The sequence below is a fragment of the Notolepis coatsorum genome (assembly GCF_963971535.1).
Source record: "Notolepis coatsorum genome assembly, chromosome: 4".
NCBI lineage: Eukaryota > Metazoa > Chordata > Actinopteri > Aulopiformes > Paralepididae > Notolepis > Notolepis coatsorum.
Window position 1 is genome coordinate 135,867,327 of NC_140168.1, and position 27,997 is coordinate 135,895,323.

General features: G+C 47.6%; 1 protein-coding gene across 1 annotated transcript in view; it reads right to left on the reverse strand.

The window, feature by feature from the left end:
* LOC311226705 (zeta-sarcoglycan-like) overlaps nt 1-27,997 on the reverse strand; it is a gene marked incomplete at both ends in the record, with an annotated part of 330,059 nt that overhangs the window by 156,126 nt on the left and 145,936 nt on the right. The window contains 2 exons of the mRNA XM_084312117.1: nt 7,482-7,554; nt 9,970-10,092. Of these exons, the coding sequence (XP_084168243.1) occupies nt 7,482-7,554; nt 9,970-10,092 (196 nt within the window). The remainder of the gene's footprint in view (nt 1-7,481; nt 7,555-9,969; nt 10,093-27,997) is intronic.

Sequence of the window (27,997 nt, forward strand, 5' to 3'; positions counted from 1 at the left end):
AAGAAAGAAAGAAAGAAAGAAAGAAAGAAAGAAAGAAAGAAAGAAAGAAAGAAAGAAAGAAAGAAAGAAAGAAAGAAAGAAAGAAAGAAAGAAAGAAGAGATAGAGGGGGAGAGGGGGAGAGAGAGGGATATAGAGGAAGAGAAAGAAAGAGGGAGATACAGAGGAGAGATGGAGGGAGAGAGAGGGAGATATAGATAGACATGAAACCTAGGTATGTAATTCAAGTTTCAAGTTTCAAGTTTCTTTATTAGTTGACATGCAAAGATACAGAATACCTTCACATGGAATGCTTTTTTCTGTTATGCTCCTATGAGGATCATAGGACGCTTGGATCATACACATACAGCTCATTACAGTAATATTCCACAATTATTACATTTTAGATAGTAATAATGGTACAGAGCTTTGAGACAAACATATGCATATTCACCACCGCAAACAGACTGGCAGCCGTCATAGGCAGCGCCATTTACGGACGGAGGGGGGAGTGGGTTGGGGTTGTTACAGGGCTGTAGGGGGGGGGGGGGAAGTGATCCCTCACACGAGGCAGCCGACAGTGCAGCGCCAATGCAGAGGAAGGGGGGGGGGGGGGGGGGGAGGTGGGGGGGAGTGCACAAGCCAAGTCCTGGGTGGGGGAGTTAGGGGATTGGGTGGGGAAGCCGCTCGCCACTCTTATCTCCCAGAGGCCTTCGACTCCAGCAGCTCCCCGTTTCGACCTTGGTCAGGAATTTGTTTTGGCTGACTGACTGGCCCATTTATCCCAGCCACGTCACTTTAAATTTGATTTGAATAGAGTGAAATATAACTCTATTGATTTGAGTGGAGTGAGTTTTAACAACTCCGTCCAAATGACTGAATGCATTATTAGTCCAAGTGTCATCAGTTCATTTTGGTAGATCCTGTGCGCGGTAAACAGATCCAAAATCTTCTTATTGCAGTCCAAAAGCTTCGATAATCCAAAAATGACCACGTTTTCAAGTTGGTAGCCCGATTATGATGTCCCAATAGGCAGAGAGGGTTAGCCTTATTCTGCTTCTTGAAGAAAATATGCAATCCACTGATTAGACCCATTTAGAGTTGATTTGAGTATAGTCCGGCCACCGGCACGAAGCAGAGCATAGCAGTGTCGGGCTCCATGGAGCAGTAGAGGCGGCGGTAGGAGCGGCCTTGAAGGCCTAGGGAGAGAGGAAAGAAATGCGACTTGTCTCTGCAAGAGGTGGGAGGCACTGCAAGAGGTGGGAGGCAATTTCATCTTTCCTTGTGACAATATTGTCACCCACTGTACAAGACTGTACAAGAAATTCCTTCTGTAATGTACTGATTTCTTTTGATTTCTCTGTTGAGAGAGAGAGAGAGAGTGTGTGTGTGTGTGTGTGTGTGTGTGTGTGTGTGCAGGGGAGTAGCTGGGGGGGGGGGGGTAGGATGATTCCAAGGGCCCAGCAAATGCCCCAAATTTTTTTATAGATTGGGGGCCCCACATTTTTTAATAGATTGGGGGCCCACAAATTGATTCTTTCATGGGGCCCAGAATCTCCAGCTACGCCCCTGTGAGCGCACCTTTCTACTCTAGAGAGCTGTCATCACCGTGATGCGCGCTTGAATGAACTGCGAGATAACTCATAACTCGTACACACACGCACTCTGTCTCTGCCATACAGTAGTTATGTTGTTTTAGCGCGACGTGGGTATATACACGGGCGAGGATGAAAAGCATGTTAGACTACTTTTAATACATAAATTAACGTTCCGTCGGGTCCTGTGTATTCTCGAGAATGATAATAATAATAATGCAGGACCTCTTCAGATTATATTATCAACGACAGACAGTGAGAAACACAACCCCCCCCCTCTCGCGCTGAAGAATATGCATATTAGATCACTCAGTGATTAACACCTATGCGCTGTTTGTGTGTGCGCGCGTGCATGTACGTGACGCGTTGTAGTTTCGGGGAATACAGGGATAATTTAGAACTATACAATTTAGCAAGAATTAAACATATTTACAAGTCGTATTACGTTTAGCAAGTAAGGAGACATATATATTACATCTCAAAGCACTAGAAAATGTCATTTTTCTATTTTTACCGATTTCTGAAAAGCACGACTTCCTGAGCATTTCTGAGACATTCTAAATCCCTTTGTTCTCCGCCGACGGGTTCAAACAGGCCCTTGGACTCTCAAGGGTTCTGACCTGGACCAGCGTGACCAGACCAGTCCTGTGTCCTAACCACGCCGACATGCCCACTCCAGAAGAGGGGGTAGGTATGCGTGTCGATCTAAAACATGAAAAGAGGGCGCCACCCAAACGGTCCCATTTGGACCGTGCTCAGTGGCCCACCCCAAGGGTGTGAGACCCCTCTACATATGTTCTGATCTATTCTGTTAACATCCCCCAGATATGAACGAGAATTCATCGAGACAACCTAGTAAACTGGCGCTCGGAAGAGACAAAACTCCATCCCAGTTGCCCTATAAAAACGCTGTTTTAACAAGCAACCAAGGCGCACTTAGCCCCTGTGTGATTCTGTAACAGAAACACACCGAGCCAGCACTATGTATGCGTCGAGACCCAAACACATCAATGGATAGTCTAACAAGACACCAAACATTGTTCCTCCAAGTCGCCTGGGAGAACGACACGGAGCCGTCGTGCTTCATGTACCTTCCTCTTTTTATTCAAAAAAGAAAGAACACAGACTGACATGAATCCCTTGTGACGCCGCTGGGGGTAAAAATTGTTTACATGTTTACATCCCACCACCCTCCCATAGGGAGGAGACGGAAATCCCCAGAGAGACTTCCCACGCGAGCTGTATAGATTGAAAAGAATATATTGCAACATTGAGCTATGTAATATTTGAGTTAGAGCTCTCCGAGGAGGAGGCACTGAACCAATACACACTCAATACTCGAATTGAATCGAATACACACACAATAGAGCAGGACTCCTTTTTGAAGTTCTACTCACCTTGACAATCTGAGGAGGAGGCTCTGAACTCTGAGGCGGCTCCCTCACAGGGAAGGAGAGTCCTAACTCACAGAAGGCCCGAGTAGGCACTTCGTGAGGAGGAGCCCTGACCACTCCCTGAAACAGATCCATCATATGGACCTGAACAGCTCACGGAAGTCTTACCAACAGAGACGCGCACAGTGACGTACTCTATGGCGGGGGAATTTCTGCGGTGCACACGCCCAATATTCCAGGGCGTGGGACCAGGAAACTCCCCCCCCCCTCTTACCCTGTAACGTGCCGAACAGCAACGTGACAGGAACCTTGAAGGACAGGAGGTTGTAACCCCTGCCCATCAAAAGGGGAGGAAAGGATTACCAGTTCACCCCTTTACGACCCCACACCCATGATACGATGTAATGACAAAAAAGAGCATGACACAGTCACAGTCAGCTACATGAAGTGCCTAACAGCTTCACACAGCACATGTGCTAACCTGCTATCTGATTTTTACTAAGGAAAAAACACAGAATAGAGAGGGCCCCCTTAAGAGCCCCGGTACCAGACTTACACATGTGCTTCTGTGGCCAACCTAACCCAGTTGTAGATCACAAGACACACACAACCCTTTATCACCACAAAAAATGGCAATACACTCTACAGAGGAACGCCGTTTTTCATAATGAGAGAATACACAATTCTCGATTAGTATCGGCCACAGGCCTTGCTAAGCACACACGAAAAGTGACCAAACAATCTTTTCTTTAGGAAAATATAGTTTCTCAAGCGGTTTTAGCACAACCCCAGCAACTAAGCTAAGGGTTACATCGTATCCCACAACACAGTGACACAATATATTGTAAATAACATGTCTGAGAGGAGGGTGGGGAAGTCCCCAGGGAACCGGGGGGAACACCTCTCCTACCTTACCCTTGATATGGCCAGTTGAACAGGTAAACCTGTTAATATGTGAACACACTGTTCATTGTCATTACAGGCTGAGAAAAGAATTCATTCTTCACTCATATGTCACTAAGCATAGCTTTATAGGTTAATTTAACCCCCTTAGTTGTGAGTACACGGTACATGAACACACATGATGTTTCTCAACACAACAAACCAGATAATTTTTACATATGTAACAAACAACCCGATTTGCATGGAGAAGCTAATACCAGTGACAAGACAATTCACACACAACTCGTGTCGTATCCTAAATGTATTGCAGCAACACCCATTTTGGAAAACATCGTTATTACAAAACATTAGAAGGGAAGGAAGAAGACGTGTTTTAAGGTCTGGTCAGGACCTTTCCTACCGAGAGCGCAGATCAAGCGAACTGCAGTCTGCTAACAGGGCACCGATAGTAAACACAGCATCCTGTGTTGACGACACGGGCAGCGTCGCTGCTCCCCGCCGCTACGGTTCTCCTTGTTGACGCAGTCCTCGCCGGCCGGCTCCGGGTAGGTTCGACTAACATCCTCTGTCAAAGATGACGTCGTAGTCAGAGTGTTTAAGGCATGTTACAGTCACAGAAAACGTTCAACAGTGTAGCATTAAGCTAACAGCCGTTCGGCTGATAGCAGCAAGCTAATGTGTACTAGCCTGGTAAACACAGTGAGCTAACGCCGCAGCTAACAGCTGCGCAGCTAACAGCTGACTGGCTAACACAGTAGGCCACAACTAGTACGCAAGCTAAGCAGCTATCTGACTGATAGCAACGAGCTAACGCTACTAGCCTGGTAACACAGCGGGCTAGCGCCGCAGCTAACCGCTGACTGGCTAACACAGTAGGTCACAACTAGCACGTAAGCTAAGCAGCTATCTGACTGATAGCAACGAGCTAACGCTACTAGCCTGGTAACACAGCGGGCTAGCGCCGCAGCTAACCGCTGACTGGCTAACACAGTAGTCCACCACTAGCACGCCAGCTAAGCAGCTACCACCTGAACTGTATACACTGACATAACAAGTCACACTCCAGACAGGCCGCTGTCCCAATCCCTTCCCTACCAGGGAAAAGAAAAAGAAATGTCAGAACACAGTTGTCAACGGTGATCCAGACACACATGGGGCCCTTTGAGCATGGAACTTCCGATAAAGAAGATCTTATGCCCACATTTCCTCGTTAGGGTAAACTTTCATTTGTATATGAAAGATGGGGCCTATACGGGACAGAGAAGCATCGCTCGTCCAGAGAAACCTGGGATCACCAGTTCCTGGTCGCGGCCCACTAGTTGAGTATAATGGGCGTCAGGCCAAGATCCACCGACCGCCGTTTTAAGCCGAGCAGAGGACCCTGGCCTGGGGTCAGCGTTTCGTAAATTGTTAGCTAACCCCCATAGCATCAACAACAACCAGAGCTTGCCATCAAAACAGTACATACCCAACCTGGAACCCACCGCTTCTCACAACAGTCGGTGTGTCCTACAGTCCAGCTGTGTTGCTGGAGGGTCTTACCCCATCCAGCCGCAGCAAGTAGGATTGCAGTTGGGAAGCATGTCAGCGGCGTGAGCTCCTAATACGAAAAAGCCCGTGGAGGTGTAGAATGATCATCATCTTCCAGACACTCCAGTAACAAAGACAATATCGCCGTATTTTCACGAAAATAGTGAGAGAGAAAATAAAGATATGATGTCAACGTATTTCTTGTTTTCCAACTTTTTTCTACTAACAACCTCGTCAAGTGGGGATCTACCGAAGGCATTTCCTTGTGGTGAAAGCGAAGAAGGAGGCGAGTAGGTGGCCACACACCTGCTTATGAAGGTAAGCTGATAGGGGTGTGGTCAGACGAATGTTGGGATGTAAAGGTACATTGTGGAATTTTTTATTCAGTGCGCGTGCACAAGCGAGGTATAGTGCAGTAGTGACGCCGAGCGAGAGCCATACGACAGAGAACACTTGTTAAAACACTTGGTTTATGAAGCTAAAACACTTGTTAAAACACTTGGTTTATGAAGCTAAAACACTTGGTCTATGAAGCAGCTACAACACTGATCTTCCAACATGGCTGCTGATTTCTCACTGCATCCCTTTGTTAAACCTGTTGAGCCCTTGTGTCTCTGGACAATTTAACTACTGAAATAATGTTGGGTTCAATGTCAAGCTTGTCTTGTGACACGCTGGGATATTGACCACATTGCAGATGGTCATCATAGGCTGCACGCTGTCTCTCTCTCTCTCCCTCTCTGTCTCTCTCTCTCCCCTCTGTCTCTCTCTCTCTCCCTCTCTGTCTCTCTCTCCCCCCTCTCTCATCCCCTCTGTCTCTCTGTCTCTCTCTCACTATCTGTGTGTCTCTCTCTCTCTCTGTCTCTCTCTCTCTCATCAGTATTCTACTCAGAGCAGAGGAATTAGCTGCCAGGTCACTGTTTTTCTGCCAACTTAGATCCTCCTTCACAAACTACACTGGTTAATGGTGTTAATGGTCAGAGTGGTTGTTATGATGATATTAAAGGGACCTTCGTATCATTATTCTCCTTTTCATGGACAAACATAAAAAATTACTGATTTTATGCAGGGATCCGTACCAAACAAAATATGTTTTACTTAAGTCTGTAGAATATTCATTCAATCTTTATTTATGGTGGATAAATACACTGAGTAGTTAAACTCGTTTACAGTGTTGTTGAGTTGTTACATTGTGTCGTAGTGTGTTTAATAAATACAGAAACATCAGAACTTGATGTACATACAGTATATGATTTGTATATCTCCACAGCGCCACAGTGTTTCATTTAATACACATGTTGCACCTTTAACAAATATTGCACCTCCTGCGATTCAGATTTTGATAAAGATTCAGATTTATTGCTCAGATATGATTCCAGTGTGAGCCGCTCACGCTCCAGACTGAGCACAGTATGAGACTGAGGTCACATGACTGGTTCAGACTGAGGTCACATGACGGTTCAGACTGAGGTCACATGGCGGTTCAGACTGAGGTCACATGACGGTTCAGACTGAGGTCACATGACGGTTCAGATTGAGGTCACATGACTGTTCAGACTGAGGTCACGTGACCGTTCAGACAGGTCACGTGACCGTTCAGATTGAGGTCACGTGACCGTTCAGACTGAGGTCACTTTGGCCTGCAGTGTGAATGTAGCCTCAGATAAACGTCTCCATCGAGCTCCGTGTTCCTCCCCACAGTGTGATGGTATGGAATGAGGACTGCACCAGTACATAGACTGCACCAGTAGACCTGCACGCTGCTGTTTAACCCTTTCACTGCTGCACTACCAAACTACCAATGGACGTATGACGGCCGGGCGTGGGGATGGAGTGGTCTCTGTGAAGTCGCTTTTGATTAGAAGGTGTAGATGAGGCTTTAAGTTAAGTTAACCCTTTACTATCACACAACCGACGGCGATGCTCCATCATTAGCATCATGAGGTTGTGTGATAGTAAACGGCTAACCTTCTGTATTGTCACAGTGAAAGGGTTAACCGGCTGTCGTGTGGCAGTGAAAGGGTTAATTGAACGGGATTATCAAGATTTGCCATCAGTAACCTCAGACGCATTTCGACTTACTTCAAGTCTTCGGATGCTTCCGCTCGGATCAGTGGGGTTTCTACCGAGTGTCCGAAGATGGCCCCCTCTGAGCCTGTCGAGAGAGGAGAGAGAAACACACATCTGACATGATGTATGTGTCTTTAAACTTCTGTAGTGTGGTAGTGAAAGGGTTAACCTTCTGTAGTGGTAGTGAAAGGGTTAAACTTCTGTAGTGTGGTAGTGGAAGGGTTAACAGTCTGTAGTGTGGTAGTGAACGGGTTAACCGTATGTAGTGTGGTAGTGAAAGGGTTAACCTTCTGTAGTGTGGTAGTGAAAGGTTAACCTTCTGTAGTGTGGTAGTGAAAGGGTTAACCTTCTGTAGTGTGGTAGTAAAGGGTTAACCTTCTGTAGTGTGGTAGTGAAAGGTTAACCATCTGTAGTGTGGTAGTGAAAGGTTAACATTCTGTAGTGTGGTAGTGAAAGGGTTAACCGTCTGTAGTGTGGTAGTGAAAGGGTTAACCTTCTGTAGTGTGGTAGTTCATTATCAGAAGGTTATTTCCACTTTGAGTTTTTTTTTTTATACTAAACAAATACCAAATGTATAATTAAAGGGGACGCCTTAGTAGCCTTAGTTCTACTTGCCAGTGATGTTGTAAAAGATGTTGCAGCTCTGGCTAGTTCGACTCAAGACAATGCAAAGTCAATGGGGCCAAGCTCCAGATTCTGGATGCACAGTGTGTGATGGGGCCAGGCTCCAGTTTCTGGATGCACTGTGTGTGATGGGGCCAGGCTCCAGTTTCTGGATGCACTGTGTGTGATGGGGCCAAGCTCCAGTTTCTGGATGCACGGTGTGTGATGGGGCCAGGCTCCAGTCTCTGGATGCACAGTGTGTGTGATGGGGCCAGGCTCCAGATTCTGGATGCACTGTGTGTGATGGGGCCACGCTCCAGTCTCTGGATGCACTGTGTGTGATGGGGCCAGGCTCCAGTTTCTGGATGCACAGTGTGTGATGGGGCCAGGCTCCAGTTTCTGGATGCACTGTGTGTGATGGGGCCAGGCTCCAGTTTCTGGATGCACTGTGTGTGATGGGGCCATGCTCCAGTTTCTGGATGCACTGTGTGTGATGGGGCCAGGCTCCAGTTTCTGGATGCACTGTGTGTGATGGGGCCAGGCTCCAGTTTCTGGATGCACTGTGTGTGATGGGGCCAGGCTCCAGTTTCTGGATGCACTGTGTGTGATGGGGCCAGGCTCCAGTTTCTGGATGCACAGTGTGTGTGATGGGGCCAGGCTCCAGTCTCTGGATGCACAGTGTGTGTGATGGGGCCAGGCTCCAGTCTCTGGATGCACAGTGTGTGATGGGGCCAGGCTCCAGTCTCTGGATGCACAGTGTGTGATGGGGCCAGGCTCCAGTCTCTGGATGCACGGTGTACGAAGAGCAGCATGGATTGTACTGAGAAAGGACTGATCTATAATATCATTGAAAAGTAGGACATAGGGCTAGGAGTCCATCATTCTGAACTTAACCTTTAAGATGACAGTAGACAGCGGCACGTGATGTAAACACGATGAATTGGACGTAAAGTGGTATTTTGTAACATTTGTGCAAGCCAGAGTGGAGATGACAAGATTCTGTGTTTTCTTGCATAATGTGTCCTCAGGGTAGCAGCATTACAGCATTATATATTATATCATATAAGTATAATATCTTTTGGCCAAATTGAGATTTCTGCATGACTTAGGCAAGTAAAAAAAACTGCCTTAGTGTATGACATGTATGTATGTACGAGGAAAAAATGCCTAATTCATGACATATTTTGTTTAAAAGTCACCTTTTTTTGTTACGCAATGGTTGTTGTGTTTTTGTATTTTTGCAAACTTGTTGTTACACCTTGTGGAACTTATTTTCTAAATATAAATGAAAACCTCTTACACATTTGCTGGAAAATGTGTTTTGTCTTCTTTTCCAAAAATCTACGAAAAAGCTGTGACAAAACCCACCTCTTGATTCCGACCTGTGACAGTGAGCCTCTCTGTCTATGGCGACCCGGTCCTTGTACATGTGACTATGAGTCTCTCGGTTCCTATGGCGACCTGGTCCTCGTACCTGTGACCGTGAGCCTCTCGGTCCCTATGGCGACCTGGTCCTCGTACCTGTGACCGTGAGCCTCTCGGTCCCTATGGCGACCTGTTCCTCGTACCTGTGACCGTGAGCCTCTCGGTTCCTATGGCGACCTGGTCCTCGTACCTGTGACCGTGAGCCTCTCTGTTGCTATGGCGACCTGGTCCTCGTACCTGTGACTGTGAGCCTCTCGGTTCCTATGGCGACCTGGTCCTCGTACCTGTGACCGTGAACCTCTCGGCTCCTATGGCAACCTGGTCCTCGTACCTGTGACCGTGAGCCTCTCTGTTGCTATGGCGACCTGGTCCTCGTACCTGTGACTGTGAGCCTCTCGGTTCCTATGGCGACCTGGTCCTCGTACCTGTGACCGTGAACCTCTCGGCTCCTATGGCAACCTGGTCCTTGTACCTGTGACCGTGAGCCTCTCGGTTCCTATGGCGACCTGGTCCTCGCCGGCGGAGAAGAGCAGCTTGCCTCCGTCTCTGCTGCGCACCTCCAGCCTCCGACACTGGGCCTCCACCACCTCCGGTCCTGTGTGGGAGGATCCTTGATTACAGGCCCAGCTTCCTGACTGTGTTGTCATGCCAACCGGGGCATCGCTGCCACCAAACACAAAAGGCCTCTATAAATACTGGAGGTCTATTACTGAACGGAGGACGTATGACGGGCGTGGGGTTGGAGTTGGGCTCCTGCCAACGGTGTCTAGGAAGGAAAGAATGATGGCCGAGACCAGCGGTTCTCAAACTACGGGTCACGACCCAAAGTGGGGTCGTGGGTAGGTGACAGTGTGGGTAGGTGACAGTGTGGGTACTGGGTAGGTGACTTGCGCATTGGCAAGTAATAAAACATTTATTAAAAATAAATGTATTGGGCGCCCCCGTGGCGCACCGCATAGTGCCTCGCGCACCCATGCGGCCGTCCCGCGCTCACCTCCCACTCCCGGGGGATAATTTATCGCATGTCTTCCCCACCTCTTCTGCCGTTCACCCTTTCCTCCTCAGTCGGTCATGTCTGACCATGAAAAAGTTGGAAAAACGATTAAAAAATCAAAAAAAATAAAATCAAATTTCTTTTATAAAATCTATTTATTTTTTATGTTCTGGCAACATTTTTTCGCTAAATATGCCTTGTTTTATAAATGTGTATTGATAACATAGTGCTGTAATTAAATGTTCTAATAAATATGCATGATCAAATGATAAAAAATATGCAATTTTTTCAAGTTCAACAACGTGTGCTTTTATTTTGATATTCCTTAATTCCACGTTGAAATTACGCGATACATTAAGTGTGGGTATGCCAAAAAAAATCCTAAATAAAATGGGGTCATGGTATAAAAAAGTATAAAAAAGTTTGAGAACCCCTGGCCTAGACTACCAAACATATACACTGCTGTACTAACCAAGTTATATCTTTAATAATTACACCTGTTTGTTTAGGCAAAGTACATTGTTCCACTTTGTATAAACATTTGCAGAACTTGTGAGAACCTAATTACATGAGCTCCAGGAACAGCGTTTAACAACTTATGCCTCACATTCACCCATTCATTCAGCAATTAGGGGTTAAGTGTACTCAAGTACACTTTCTTTTCTTCTTTCTTTTTTTCTATAATTTTCTCCCATCCCCCAATTTAGTCATTATGTGTAGATCACATGCTGCCCTACTGTCGGTCTGGGGAGGGTGTAGACTACCACATGCTGCCCTACTGTCAGTCTGGGGAGGGTGTAGACTACCTCATGCTGCCCTACTGTCGGTCTGGGGAGGGTGTAGACTACCACATGCTGCCCTACTGTCAGTCTGGGGAGGGTGTGGACTATCACATGCTGCCCTACTGTCGGTCTGGGGAGGGTGTAGACTACCACATGCTGCTCTACTGTCGGTCTGGGGAGGGTGTAGACTACCACATGCTGCCCTACTGTCGGTCTGGGGAGGGTGTAGAACTACCACATGTCTTCCTCTGATACATGTGGAGTCACCAGCCGCTTCTTTTCACCTGACAGCGAGGAGTTTCACTGGGGGAACGTAACGTGTGCAGAGGTTATATATCCGCTCTGCGTCATACTGTAATACTCTTCCATATCAGTGTTAGCACTGAATACATTTTCCCTCCCAAAATCCAACCCTAACGTCCTCGTCGTGGGAGGGGGAAGCAGGTTAAGCTGACCAATAGGGCCATGGTAAAACTCATGGGCCAATCCCCCGTGAAGTGGATAATTGGATTACAGAAACATTGAAGAAAAGTAAGAAACCCTGCACCCTAGGAGATGGAAGCTCTTCAAGCATACGAGCTGAAGAGACTATGAAGACGCATGCTGAAAACCACATGGAGAGGGTGCGTCAGAACCTTCTATCCCCTAGGCCAGTGGTTCTCAACTGGTCTAGCCTCGGGACCCAACATTTTCCTTAGTCATTAAGTCGCGACCCAAAATGTTTAACCACTATAATTTATGTAAAAAAAATAATTGCAGTAATACGCAATCTTTCAAAACATGAAATAAACACAAAAAAGTGCAACAAAAGTGCAACTATTGCTAAAAACCCAATGAAATAAAAGAATAATAAATAATATATGCTTCTTAGCAGATTTCTTAGCTTAACATAACATACCTACATTTGGGGGAACTAATGGGATAACTGAGTGGGCAACAAAAGTGCAACTAGGGCTAAAACCCAATGAAATAAAATAATAATAAATAATATGCTTCTTAGCAGATTTCTTAGCTTAACATAACAGACCTAAGTTTGGGGGAACTAATGGGATAACTGGGGTTGCAACAAAAGTGCAACTAGGGCTAAAAACCCAATGAAATTAAATAATAATAATAAATAATTATGCTTCTTAGCAGACTTCTTAGCTTAACATAACAGACCTAAGTTTGGGGGAACTAATGGGATTGCAATAAAAGTGCAACTAGGGCCAAAAACCCAATGAAATAAAATAATAATAAATAATATGCTTCTTAGCAGATTTCTTAGCTTAACATAACAGACCTACGTTTGGGGGAACTAATGGGATAACTGGGGTTGCAACAAAAGTGCAACTAAGGGCTAAAAACACAATGAAATAAAATAATAATAAATAATATATCCTTCTTAGCAGACTTCTTAGCTTAACATGCAGGGAACTAATGGGATAACTGGGGATGATGTTTGCTCCTGACAAGAGTCTCAAAGTCTGGGGTGATGGTAGACAAAGCAACTCTGAGGTCATGCTCAATGTCCAATCTGTTCCTCCGCTTTGTCTTCAGCTGGACCAGAGCTGAAAAGCGACTTTCACAAAGATAGGTAGTAAAAAAAAAAAAAAAAAATTACGTTTTTTTTTTTTTTTTTTTTTTACACACATCCGCGACCCACTCAAAATGGCCCTGCGACCCACTTTTGGGTCGCGACCCACCAGTTGAGAAACACTGCCCTAGGCGGTCTACCAACATCGCAACCTGGAATATCAGGACCATGTACACAGCGGGGAAGACGTCAGTCATCGCAGAAGAGATGAAAAGATACAAGCTCTCTGTCCTTGGTTTGTGTGAAACCAGGTGGCTCCAGACAGGAGAAGTCAAACTGACCAGTGGTGAATCCATAATCTTCTCTGGACACCCGGATGAGAAAGCACCACACACGGAGGGAGTGGCACTCATGCTCTCCAAAGAAGCGCAGAGGGCCCTCATCAGTTGGGAGCCCATCAACTCCAGAATCATCACTGCAAGATTTAAAACCACCCATAAAAGAATGAACCTACATGTCATCCAATGTTATGCACCCACCAACACCACAGATGAGGAAATAAAGGACAACTTCTACAACCAGCTACAACAGCTACTCCAGGCCAGGAGAGAAAAAGACATCTTTCTCCTCATGGGTGACATGAATGCAAAGGTTGGGAACAACAACAATGGATACGAGCTGATTATGAGAAAGCATGGAATCGGCAGCATGAATGAAAATGGTGAAAGATTAGCAAACGCCTGTGCGGACTACAACCTGGTCATAGGGGGACAGTTTACCCCCACAAACCTGTTCACAAAGCCACATGGATATCACCTGACCACACCACAGAAAACCAAATAGATCATATATGTATAAACAGGAAGTTCAGACGTTCCCTCCTGGATGTACGAGTGAAGAGGGGGGCAGATGCGGGGTCAGATCATCACCTACTGGCTGCAAAACTCCAACTCAAGCTGAAGCGCTGTAACAGCCCCACTGACAACAGAGCAAAGTACAACATCCAGCTTTTCCAGGACATAGGAACAATGGAACTATACCAAATCACCATACAGAACAGGTTCCAAGCCCTGCAAGAACAAGCTCAAAAACCAGTGGAAGAGCACTGGAACAACCTGAAAACCGTATGGAAGGAGACATGCCTAGAAGTGGTAGGGAGAAAGAAAACAAGCAACAAACCCTGGATATCCACTGAAACACTGAAAAGAATAGAGGAGAGGAGGGCAAAAAAAGACACAATAAACAAATGCAAAACTCGAGCAAAAAAGGGAGCAGCCCACAGAGACTACGAAGTAGCAAACAAGGAGGTGAAGAAAAGCATCAAACACGACAAACAGAAATACATAGAAGCAGGGCCGCCTCAGGGGGTGTGCGAGCAGTGCGGTCGCACAGGGCCTCGCGGGAAGGGGGGCCTCGCAAAAAATAAAAAAAAATAAAAAAAATATATATATTTATTTATTTATTTATTTTTTGCGAGGCCCCCCTTCCCGCGAGGCCCTTTTTCATCACAGTCCTAAAATCTAGTTTTGCTTATATGCTTATATATTTCACATTAGACACGTTTGTAGAATGTGTCTGACTTGTTCCTGGGTCTGCAGTGACACTATTGGAGCTCTGGGGCTCTGCAGCAGACTATTGGTTTCAACGAAGGGAGTGGTTACTTACATCATGTTACTTACAAATGGCCGGAGCCTTGTCATGATGCAGTCGGGATATAGCCATGATGATGTCGGCTAGTAGCTAGCTTAGCTAAAGGCTAACTAGCGTTAGCTAACCTAGAGACATGCAGCCAAGATGAAGAGGATGGTCGTTTGGCAGATGAACTTCGTCAACTCCACGCGGTTGTCTCCATCCTCTTGGACGTTTGGTGAGTTTTTAACCTATTCTATTAACTCTATTCTATTCCCGCCGTGGACATCTCTCTCTCTCTCTCTCTCTCTCTCTCTCTCTCTCTCTCTCTCTCTCTCTCTCTCTCTCTCTCTCTCTCTCTCTCTCTGGAGCTAAACTGGCCGACTAGCTGTTGTAGTACTACTAGTAACTAACGGTGTGTGGCCTGGTGTCAGCACCTGTATGTAGCCGCATAGCTTGCTTCTGCGTTAGCTAATGGTTAGCGATAGCCTGGTTGAGCTAACTGTTAGCCAGTTAGCTGTTTAGCTTCGACGTTAGCTGCCGGCTGCGCTCGGCTGGGAACGTTTGTTTGATGCTATCAGTTAGCCTTGAGTTAGCTGTTAGCTTGTGCTACGACCATTGACATTAGCCGTGAGAATAGCAGGGGGTTCTGGCACTCTGACTACGACATCATCTTTGACAGAAGATGTAGTCGGGCCTGCACCATGACAAGGCTCTGGCCATAGCTTATTTTTGTCCCGACAGCGAGAGGCCTTTCGTCAACGTGGAGACCTGTGTTGCGGCCTTTCGCCCTGCGTTCCTTGGTGCAGGTAAGATTAATGAAAATGTCATGACATTACCCCACTCTTCCTTCCTTCCCCTCCCGAATGTTTTGTTAATAACGATGTTTTTTTCCAGGCAAAACATATGTTACTTCACAACATTTGGAGATACGACATGTGCTGTGTGTGAATTCATTTGTTCGTTTGTGTAGCTTGGGTAGCGTTGGGCCGTTGGCCAAAGCTGTGTGTGGCCTGGTGTCAGTAGCCTACCTGGCTAGCCTTTAGCTGTCGGCCATTGGCTCCTTGCTGCTTTGTTTTCTCTGGTATAGACCCTCTTCTCTTTGGATTTAAGTGTTGATCTTTGTCCTTTTGGATCTATGTATATTCATGTTGCCTTTGTGAAGTTATCTTTTCCTTCTGTTTTGTTCTTTCATTAAAAGTTGAATATCCTTTAGGGGGTCATCTTTGCTTATCTCTCTCATACATGCTCTCTCTCTAACACACATGCTCTCTCTCTCTCTCTCTCTCTCTCTCTCTCTCTCTTTCTAACACACACAGTCTGCCTATGGCGGCCTTTCTCGATGGCTAGGCTGTGCTCTCTGAGTCTGTACCTAGTCAAGGATCTTCAGTCACAGTGCTCAGGTATTCTGCCACTGTGTACTCTCTGTTTAGGGCCAAATAGCATTTCAATTTCTTTCCAATGTGTCTCTCTCTCTGTACACTGTATATTGACTGTAGAACGGGAGCTCTCTCTCGCTCTCTCTCTTGCTATATGTTGACTGTATCATGCCCAGCCTCGGGCAGCGCTATTATTTACGAATATGTTGACTGTATGAAGAAAAAAAAATTATTATATATATAATTTTTTTTTACCTTTTGGGGGGGGGGGGGGGGGGGGGGGGCCTCGCGTTTAAATCTCGCACAGGGCCTCGCATTTCTCCCAGGCGGCCCTGCATAGAAGACTTGGCGCAAGAAGCAGAGGAAGCAGCGGGAAAGAATAACCTCGAGGAACTCTACCTGACCACCAAGAAACTAACCGGGAGGTTTAGACAGACAAACACACAAATCCGTGACAAACAAGGACGACTGCTCACCACCAAGGAAGAACAACAGCAAAGGTGGACTGAGCACTTTAGGGAATGAATGAATTAATGAAAACTTTATTTAACAGATTGCAGAATGGGTACAATACAGTACGGCTCAATACACACAATTGTTAAGGGGATGCAGACCTGAGAAAGACGTTTGTCTTATTTCCATCAGGGTCCCCCATTTTCAATTCATATAGACATTTATGACATACACAACATACATGACATTTATGGCATAGGGACATATAGGTATTTGGTACTGATACATTTGTGACATAAGCGGTATTCAAATATACAGTACTGTTACCCCTAGATCCTGACAGAGTATATACAAATGATGGGGAGGGGACTGTACATTAGGAGGGGGTGGGTGGGTGGGAGAGAGATATACATACGGCGGGGAGGGAATATATACATGCAGTGGGGAGGAGACTGTCTATTAGGAGGTGGTGGGGGTTTTGGGTATTTACGGTGGCCAGTTTCGAATTGCAGCCTCCCGTAGGTGCTCTTTAAAAGCGGTTTTGAATGTGGGTAGGGATTCACATTCCTTTACAGCTTTGGGTAGGGCGTTCCACATTGATGTGGCATAATTGCGAAACGTATTTAGTCCCTTGTTTGAGCCGAATCTGGGTTTAACATGATTTGTTGAGCTTCCTCTGGTGTAGTGGTTGTGGTATTCACTGACCTTTGGGAAGTATTTTGACATGTACATGGGTACCTTAGTCGTATAGTGTATCTTGTAGACCAGGCCCATTGCAAGTTGCTGTACTCTGTCGTCTAATCTAAGCCATCCTAGGTTGTCAAAGTGGGCAGGGGTGAGGTGGGTTCTGGGGGTAAGGTCAAGTAGTAGTCTGACCAGTTTGTTTTGTGATGTTTGTAATTTTGTTTTAAGCGCCTTTGAGGTGCTTTGGTACCATGAGGTGCACGCATAGTCGTAGTACCCTTGAATGAGTGCTCTTGCCAGAGTCTTCAGGGTATTCTTGTTTACCAGAGAGGAGATCCGGTACAAGAATCTAGTTCGTTGGTTGACTTTTTTTATTACATTGGATGCCATTTTGCAGGGGTGTAAAGTACTTGAGTAATTGTACTTCGTTACAATACTTAAGTACTGTTTTGGGGGATTTGTACTTTACTCGAGTATTATTAGGTTTGTATACTTTGTACTTTTACTCCATTACATTTCAGAGAAAAAATACATACTTTTTACTCCTTACATTAAAAATGCAGACCTACAAAGTACAAAGTACAAATCTCACAGGTCCAACCATTTTAATTAGTATATTTTAATTGTTTATCTGGCCGAACTAACGTTAACGTTATTAATCCTGCGACCACAGGTAAACAGCCAATCAAATCCCCATCAATGGAAAATGAACCCGCCCATACCCATGCTGATTGGTCCTTGTGCAACACTAGAAAGCAGGGATCTTTGATTAAACACCTGCTATCAGAAGAATAGACAGTCTGATCCGCATTATGCTGTGGTTAATATTGTGATATTATTCAGGGTACTCCAGTATTCTGTCTTCTGTCTGTCTTCAGCATTGTCTATCGCAGAACACATTCCATTGTGGGCAGAGTGTATGCTTGGTTTCATTCCAGCCTTGCCTAAACACCAGCTGATGATTTCACTAATTGGCTCACCTCTTCAACTAACTCACCTGGTGCAATGTATAGTTAAAATGAAAACTTGGCCCACGATGGAATGAATTTGAGACCCCTGGTCTATCCCTTTCAAATATTTTTTTTACTTTTACTTTTTAGTACTTAAGTACATTTAAAAGTAGGACTTTTTGACTTTTACTCAAGTGTGTTTTTAGCCAGATACGTTGACTTTTACTTGAGTCAGATTTTGAGACGGTACCCATACTTTCACTTAAGTATAATTTCTGGGTACTTTTTACACCCCTGCCATTTTGTCACAGGAAAGATTTGCCTCTAGGATGGAACCCAGGTAGGTAATTTCGTCTTTCCTTGTGACAATATTGTCACCCACTGCAACTGAGAAGCCGTCGGTCTTGCTGAGTTTGTTATTTGAACCGAAGAGAATGGACTCTGTTTTGCCCATGTCTAATGATAGTTTGTTATCAGTGAGCCATATGCAGATTTTGCCTAGTTCCGAGCTGAGGGTTTTTTCAACCTGCAACTTGTTCTTGTCAGAGACCAGCAGGGCTGAGTCGTCCGCAAACAGGAACAAGTTGCAGTCACAGGCTGACGACATGTCATTTGCATAAATTAGGAAGAGTAGCGGTCCTAGTATGCTTCCTTGTGGAACACCACAGCTCACTGTGAGGGGGGGGGGATAGAGTACCGTTTACCTCTACCATCTGTTCTCTTCCCTCCAGGTAGGATTGCATCCAGCTCACTGATAAGCTATCAAAACCAATTGCTTTTAGCTTGTCAATCAGAATGGAGTGATTGACAGTGTCGCAGGCCTTTTGTAGGTCCAGCATGACCATGCCGCAGTATTTGCCCGCGTCCACCTCTTGTTTGATGTGGTCGTTCAAATAGAGGAGGCATGTGTCAGTGGAGTGGGACGTTCTGAAGCCAGATTGGAATTCGTAGATTAGATTTTTTTCCGCCAGGTACTTTTCGACCTGTTCGAAGACTATTTTCTCCATGACTTTCGAGATGGAGGTAAGAATAGAAACAGGGCGGTAGTTGCCTGGGTCTAATTTGCTGCCCTTTTTGTGCAGAGGGGTCACTCTCGCAATTTTGAAGTCCTTGGGGACGTGTCCCTGTTTTATAGAGAGGTTTATTATGTGAGTGATGACTGGGGTGATGGCGGCTGCTGCGTCTCTGAGGAATTTGGAGGGGATGTTGTCATGGCCAGTGGCCTTGTTAGGTTGGAGGGCGCTCAATTTTTTGAGTACCTCATCGGTTGTTACCATTTCAAGTTTGAAGTCGTCTTTGTGGACCCCTAGGTTTTTGTAGTATGCTACTATGTGTTCTACCCCATAATGCCCTGAGTGGGAGGGTAGTTTGTTTACCAGTGTTGTGGCTATGTTTGTGAAGAAGATGTTTAAGTAATTGGCTACATCCAGCTTGTCTGTGATGAGCGTGTTGTCCGTCTTTATGTTTATGTTTGAGAATCTGGTTTTACGTTTTTTACTGCAGCCTAGTTGATTATTGAGTAATTTCCAAAGTTCGCAGGGTTTGTTTTTGTTTTCCTCAGTTTTGTCGTTGATGAAATTTCTTTTTGCGGTTTTGATCATGGTGTTTACGTCATTTCTTAGTCTGTTTCTTTGAATTTTTAGTTCAACCAAGTGGGCTTGGAGTTCACTGTTTGAGCTTTTGGAAAGCTTTGTCTGACTTTTATGAAGTTCAGAGCATTTTTTGTCTCTGGTTTTCATAGCGGCCATTATTTCAGTGTGCATCCATGGCTCAGCGCGATGTTTAACCCTGGTGGTTCTTATGGGTGCCATGTTGTTGAGTATTGCTGTGAATTTTGTTTTGAATCCAAGCCATGTTTCTTCAACCTGTGTACCACTGAGTTCATCTGACCAGTCCAAGCTCCCCAGTTCTAGGTTAAAGGCCTCTCTAGAGTAAGTTTTGAGGTCTCTAGATGTGACTGTTTTGTGACAGCCGGCCTTCTGTTTTAGCCTTTTGCTGGTACAGAAAATCATATAATGATCACTTAACCCGCATGCTATCACCCCTTTATTGGAGATCATGGACTTGTCAGAGGTGAAAATGAGGTCAATGGTGGTTTGTGTCGAATCACATACCCTTGTGGGTTGGGTGATTAGCTGGCTGAAACCGTGCAGATCAGAAAATCTACTGAAGGCCTTGAAGACGGGTGCTGCTTTACGCAGCATATCCGTGTTCCAGTCCCCAATAAGAATTTTTTCTACCCCCTCCACCCCAGCTAAACACCCATCAAGTGTGTCATAAAAGCCACTCTGTTCTGGCGGTCTATAGATTGTGCCTACTAGTACTGGTTTCGCCCTGTCTAATAAGATTTCAATCCAAACAGTTTCAATTTCGTCATGGTTAAGGTCAGTACGGTTGATGTATTTGGTATCTTTGTGTATATACACGCAGACGCCACCTCCATACTGGTTTCTATCCCTTCTGACTATTGAGTAGTTTTCAATTTCAATCTCTGGATCCTGTACAGATGAGTCTAATTTTGTTTCTGTGAAACACAATATGTTAGCCTTACCGTTTAAAAACAATTGTTTGATTTCAGCCAGTTTAGGTCTCAGGCTGTTTGTATTAATGTGGAATATATGAAGTCCATTTTTGCTGGTAATCTGATTGATGTCGTCACACTGGAGGTAACTCTGTTCATTTGTGTCCTGTCCTGTGGTGGGGGGAGGGGGGGCGTTGTTGTTGTTTGTGCCGTGAGTGGGGAGGGGGGGAGGGGGTGATCCTTTGTCCTTTGCTGGAGTCTGTATTCCTCTGTGTGAAAGCCTGCGATGTGGGGGGGGGGGGGGGGGGGCTGGTTGATTACAGATGTGTCTGTTAGTACTCCATTGTGGCGGAGGGGGGGGTGCTTTTTGTCCCGAGCTAACCGGCGGGTCCTTGCTGGTGATCTCGACCATAGATATGATCTCGACGTCCCGCGCCGCTCTCCCTCTCTCCTCTCGCCTCGTCTGTTGGGGCTTCGGTGAGGGTATGTTGCCGCTTGCTGGTCGGCTGGTGCAACTGCTGGCTGTAGCGACAGCTGCGTGGATGCTGTTGATCTCGACGGCCGGCGCCGGTGTGTGGAGCGATGCCGCTTCTTGGGTCAGCAGATCTAACTGTAGTCTCTGGTTCCGTGTCATTATGGGACCAGGGTTCTGGTGTATGTCACCCGACATGAGCAGATATAATAAAAACATTGATCTCTTATTACACTTGCCTGTCGGGGGTAATTTCTTTCGTTCCGGATTCGCAGTAAGTACTGTGTGGATAGTCGTGGCTCCGAAGGCTGGATGTTTCCTCTCCATGCCCGTTAACAAGTAGAAGTCGCAATGGGACTGCTGATTGAGCTCCTCAACAGAGAGCCCCCTGTCCAAGAGGTGGAGATTCCGCCAGCTGCACACATGCTGGAGATCAACTGTGCCCCCCCAACAAGATATGAGGTGAAAAAGGCCATCAATGCATTGCGACGTGACAAAGCAGCAGGGCCAGATGACATTCCAGCAGAAGCTTTAAAGGCAGACGTTGAAACCTCAGCCACCATGCTACACCAGCTGATCAAAAGGATCTGGGAGAAAGAAGGAAATGTACCAACAGACTGGAAGGACGGGCTCATTGCTATTATACCCAAGAAAGGAGACCTTAAGAACTGCAACAACTATCGTGGGATTATGTTGCTCTCAACACCAGGCAAAGTGTTCAACCGCATTATCTTGGACAGACTGCGAAAAGGGGTCGATGATGAACTGAGAGAAAACCAAGCCGGTTTCAGGAACGGTAGATCGTGCAGTGACCAAATTGCCACCCTCAGGATCATCATCGAGCAATCCATAGAATGGCACGCACCTATCTATGTCAATTTCATAGATTTTGAAAAGGCATTCGATAGTGTAGACTGCGAGCTGCTTTGGAAACTCATGGCACACTATGGAACCCCTAAAAAATACATCAGCATAATCAAGAACATGTATCAGGACATGAAATGCCAAGTGTTACATAACGGATGTGCACAAGAACACTTCAAAGTGCTCACCGGCATGAAACAGGGCTGCCTATAGCTTTTACCGAGATGTCCCACCATGTTACCTGTTACCTGTTTATTGCACAATGTTGTTTTTTATTGGATTCTATTATATGTTGTACCACTGTATTGCACATCGTTGCGGGCAAGACCACCCGCATTTCATTGTATACTTGTATGCCGTGACAAATAAAACTCTTGACTTGACTTGACTACTTTCCCCCTTCCTCTTCCTCCTATGCATCGACTGGATCATGAGGCAAACCACAACCAATAAAAAGACTGGCATCCAGTGGAGTCTAACGGAGCACCTCGAAGACCTGGACTTTGCGGATGACATCGCACTACTCTCACACAACCATCAACAGATGCAAGACAAAACCCAGCTGCTAGAAACAACTGCAGCTGGACTTGGGCTCAAAATAAATGGACAAAAAACTCAAGTAATCAGAGTCAATAATAAAAGCACACACCCCATAACCATCGGGGGCCAGACACTGGAAGAGGTTGACAAATTCACATACTTGGGTAGTGTTATAGCTGTTGATGGCGGGACTGAGGAAGACGTAAGGGCAAGAATAGGAAAAGCAAGAGCAATATTCAACATGTTAAACAAGATATGGAAAACCCGAAACATCAAACTCAACACCAAGCTCAAAATCTTCAACTCCAATGTCAAATCCATTCTGCTATATGGCTCTGAAACCTGGAAAACCACCACTAACATCAACAATAAACTGCAGACCTTCATCAACCATTGTCTGAGACGTATCCTCAGGATCTTCTGGCCAAACACAATCACCAACATCAAGCTGTGGGAATGCACCAAGCAAGAATCAGTGGAGGTCCAGCTGACCAGGAGAAAATGGAGCTGGATTGGGCACACACTTCGAAGACACAAAACCGCAATAACCAAACAGGCATTAACCTGGAACCCACAAGGCAAGCGAGGCAGAGGAAGACCCAAAAACACCTGGAGAAGAGACACTGAGCAGGAACTCAAGACAAGGGGATTGACGTGGAAACAGCTGGAGAGGATGGCGCAAGACAGACAGGGGTGGAAACTTTTCATCAATGGCCTATGTTCCGAAAGGAATAAGAGGCCTAAGTAAGTAAGTTTACACACCTCATCTGCCTGGCCACACCCCCATCCGCTCCTCTACATAAGCAGGGGTGTGGCCATACGAACAGCTCCTTCTTTGTATTCACCACGGCAAGTGTCTGTATACACCACTTTGAGACTAGTGAAATATTGAAGAGGAGCTGCGTTGACATTGTTTATTTTTTCTCTCTCTCACCAATTTAAGAGAAAAAGCTAAGTTATAATGTCTTCTTCGGGGGTTCGAGCGTTCGCAACGTCACCCTTCACCAACGGTTCTCCATTGCCGCCTCCGCCGTGCGTCGTGGGGCTGCGCTGACTCCGCCGTCATGGCAGTCAGACGCACCCGAGCGGCGTCCGGTGGAGAGTTTGCCTCTCCGAGAAGCTGTTGAGCAAAGGCCGTCTCCTTTGAGATGGCCTAGTTCCAGCTCTAGTTCCCCGGTCGGCCGATAGGCTGACGGCTCCTCTGGTAGCGTAGGATCTGAGACGCAAGCTCTTCGCCCTCTGCTCGTTCCCGTCGTAAGAGGGTGGCCTGCAGGGGTGAACAGCCTGGCTTTGGAGAGCTGCTGGAGCCAGACGAGGGTGCTTCTGCTTCTCCTTGTCCGATGGAAACAGAGGATTTTATGGTGGGAGCGGAAGCGCTCTTGTTTGACGCCCCGGTGGGGACGCATCACTCTCCCCCTCAGGGTGTGGCAGGGGGTGGTATGTCTCCTTGGGGTCCCTCATCCTCCGGTGTTGGGTTAGAACCTCCGACTCGGCGACGGTATGCCCTGCTATCAACCGCATCGGATGGTGGCACCACAATGAGTGGCAGCCTCCCGTACGTGAGGGACGCGGGCTACGTGGAGGAAGGTGCACATGGGGAATTGCGTGCCTTGTTCCCGGAGCTCATGGCGGCAGCCGCAGCCGCTAATGGCGTGCCGTTGCCGCAGCCACTGCCTGCACTTGTCCCTGATGACTTGATAGGTCATCTCTGGCAACGTCGTCCTGTGAGGGAGACGGGTGTTGTCTGCCCATTCTTCCCCTCAATGGAGGCCTACGTGCATCAGGGACAGGTAATATCCCACAACATCGGCCTTACCCCCGCCTACGTGCAAGTCACGTGGGTGGTGGGTTTGATCGAGGGATTGAAGGAAGGAGTGCCTCGGCTTGATAGCCCGATGGCATCTCTCCTTTGTCCTGAGGTGGTGTGGGAGCCGTTGCGGAAGCCGGTTCCCCAAGGGAAATTGGCTAGGCAGTTGGCCAACTGGAGTGACCAGTCATTCATCGCCTCGACACAGAGCCTAGCTGCGACATCCAACATTGCGCAGCTGGCGCGCTTCATGTCAGGGATGATGGCGGGCGGTGCGGTGCTGGACGCTCATCAGCAGTTCATGCACGCCTAGGCGGCTGGAGCCATCCTGCACCTGGTACAGCTGCAGGCAATCGCCGCCGGGAAAGTACGCTCCCTGGCCACTCTAACCCAGCGCCACCTTTGGCTGGAGCAGGCACGGGTGCCGGAGCGGAAGAGGCTTCCCCTGCTCACGGCCCCCCTCTCCGATGCTGGGCTCTTCGGGTCTGCAATGCAGCTGATGACGGCTGCTTGCAGGGACATGGAGGAGGAGCGTGCAGAGCTCCAGCCCCATTTTCCCCCACCCGATGTTGCCGGTGAGGTTCGACGGAGGCCACGTCGTCGGGGACCCGCGACCGTCGCCACCGCCACCACCGCCGCCGCTGCTGGACCCTCGGCCAAGAAGGCCAGGAGCAGAGAGGGTGCCTTGACCGCCACAGCCAGCCAACCCACGCCCGGAGGTGACGGTAGAGATCGTCGTGTCCAGGCACCCCAGTACCGTCCCTCCGGGCCTGCTCCCCGTGGGGGCAAACACCGAGCTGTTCGCGGCAGGCGCCGCTAAGTGACTTTCTCCCCCTGATTACCCCTGTTCCCTTCCCCGCCCCAAATATGATTTTTGTTGCACTAATAAAAGGTCCCTCCTAGTAGTTGTTACTTTTTAGTCATTAACTGGTCGCTACATATATATGTGCTTAGCAAGGCCTGTAGCTAACACTCGGTCGAAAGGCTTTTTCTTTCCTCGTCCTGAAGAAATATGTTTCTTCCTATAGTGGTAAAAGTTTACCGTTGTCTGAGGGGGTTGTGTGTTCTGTTACATTGGAAACAGTGGCATTGAGTCCACAACTTTGGAGTGTTGGCCTGCAGAAGTACTCGTGTGTGTAGCTTGTACCACGGTCTTATAGACCCTCTCTCTCGATCTTCTGTGTTTTTTTTTCTTGAAACATAAAACACGGGTGTCGTGTTCACACATAAGCCTCGGCCTTGTTATAAACCCTGTTCGCAGATGTGTTGTCGTCTGTGGCTAGCGTGCGTTGGGTTAGCTTATCCTGATAGGATATACGCTGCTCCATTAGCATGCTGGCTACATAGGTATCATCGTGGCTTGTTTACTATTGTATACGGGGTATGGGATCATGAGGGGGTGAACGGATAAACCCCTCCTTCCCTCTTTTCTGATTGGTCGGGGGGTTGGGCCTTCTCTCATTCAGCCCTACCACAGGGTAGGGGTGGGTAGGGAGTTCCCTGACTCCTCGCCTGTAATGGTCGGTTGAGTCATGGGATTCCCCCCGCCATAGGTACGTCGCTCCCCGTCCCCTCTTTTATAGAGCAGGTTGACGGGGTGTTGTTTTCCCTTAGCCGCATCGTATGGGACCCATGTCCGTATTTTTTTCTGTGAAAAAACCGACTTCTTGTCGTTCTCCCAGGCGGCTTGGAGGAACGGTATCTGGGTTCTTGTTAGAATGTCCATTGATATGTGTTGGGTCTCGACGTGTACATAGTGCTGGCCCTGGGTGCTTCTGATAGGAACCATGCATGGGCTTGCACGCCTTGGTTGCTCATCATTGAAACAGCGTTTTTATGGGGCAACTGGGATGGAGTTTGTCTCTTCCGAGCGCCAGTGTACTAGGCTTGTCTCGACGAATTTTCGTTCATATCTGGGGGATGTTAACAGAATAGATCAAAGCATTGGTAGAGGGATCTCACGCCCTTGGGATGGGCCACCGGGTGCGGTGCTTTGTGTTCTGACCGTCTGGGTGGCGCCCTCTATAATGTTTTGGATCGACACGCGTACCTACCCCCCTCCTGGGACTGGGGATGGCGGCGTGATTAGGGCATGGGACTGATTCTGGTCGCGCCGGACCAGGTCAGTTAACCTGTTGTCCGCCGGGGCGCAAATCTGCTGTTCTGGTACCCTGAGGGACTTGTGCTTTTTTCGGGGGAAAAAATGCCGGGTCGGCCCGGGCGTTGCAGGGTTTGACGTTATGGAGATGTTCGTGGTTATGTTACTACGTGTTATCCCTCACTGTTGCTTGGTCCATGTTGTGTTGTACCTTGCGCCGTGCTGAAGGAGCCTGGTCCTTCTCCATTCTTTTTCGCCCCTCTCTTCTCCTGCTTAGGCGGGGCTGGGAGGGGGCTGTTGAGGTGGTTCTTGTAGAACTCCTCTGTTTTCAGCAGACCCCTTTGGGAGCCTGTTTAGTCCGCAGTGCTCCAGGCTCAGGTCGAGTGGCCTGTTGCCTGGATTGAGGGATCGACCTCTTTTGGGGGTTGTCTCCCCGGTGTGCTGCCTGGTCCCGCTGTGGGTGTAGCCTCTTGAGTGCTTCGGGGCGGCATGCTGTAGGGGGGAAGGGCCTGCTCTTGGATGGGCCCTATCCGAATACGCTGGCGATGTGGGGGGTGGTGTCACTAGTGACCGCCTGGTGGGGTCTCGATGCTGCGGCGTTGTTGGCCTCTCCAGGCCCCCTTTTCCAGGGGGGTCCAGTCCCTTCCTGGGTCTGGGTCCTCCTTCGCGCTCCGCTGCTACGGCCTTGCCACGGGGTTGGGCTTTTGCTCTTGACCCCGCGATGTTAGGGGTTGTAACGGGGGTTTTGTTCCTTTCCGTTCGTTCCCTAAGTGGCATGTGGGTTGCGAGTTTGTGTAGTCGTGGGTAAGTCCCACGGTCTGCTCACCCTGTGCGTTTGAGTTGCTAAATCTCCTCTTCGCACAGTCGGATCCGATACCCTCCCGTCCTCCATTAGGGGGGTCCGGGGGCTCGGGTCCTCCCCGGGTCTGATGGTTGTGGGGGACCTCTGCGGGTACATTTGTCGAGCTCCCGCTCTGATTAGCTCCTGTATTACAGTATGACGCAGAGCGGAGCTACACGATATATAACGTACGTTATGTCTATAACCATAGTTATATGAGTGTAGTGCCGCTCTGCGTCGGACTCACTGAGGACCCTGTGGTCTTGCCTTTGTGGTGAAAGACTTGGGAAGGAGCTGTTAGTATGGCCACACCCCTGCTTATGTAGAGGAGCGGATGGGGGTGTGGCCAGGCAGATGAGGTGTGTAAAGGTGCGTGTGAAAATGTATTCAGTGCTAATACTGATATGGAAGAGTATTACAGTATGACGCAGAGCGTCACTACACTCATATAACTATGGTTATAGACATAACCGTACGTTCACGCTATTTCCCCCAGATCCCCTCCCTGCTGAACAGGCACCCCGACCGACCAGTAGGTGTCACTGTTTGCAACGACCAGGACTCATACCCCACTGGCTTCCCTCCAGTGAAAACTGGTCCTCATTCACGAACGGACTTACAAGAAATGTTATGCAGGTGCGGCTGGGTAGCGCAGCGGACTAAGTGCTTGCCTACCACCGCAGATACACTGGGTTCGAATCCAGCTGTCAGCGGTACCTCCGGCTTGGTCAGTCGTCCCTACTAACACAATTGGCAGTGTTAGCGGGTGGGAAGCTGGTGGGGTATGTATCCTGATCGTTGTAAACAGCGACTCCTACTGGTTGGTCGGGGCGCCTGCTCAGCAAGGAAGGGATCTGGGGGAGGTAGTGTGATCCTCCCACACTTTACACTCCCCCAATGAGAGTCCTCGCTGTCAGAGTCTCGCTGTATTTTTTATTGAACACTTGTATCACACTTTTTACTGTCCGCT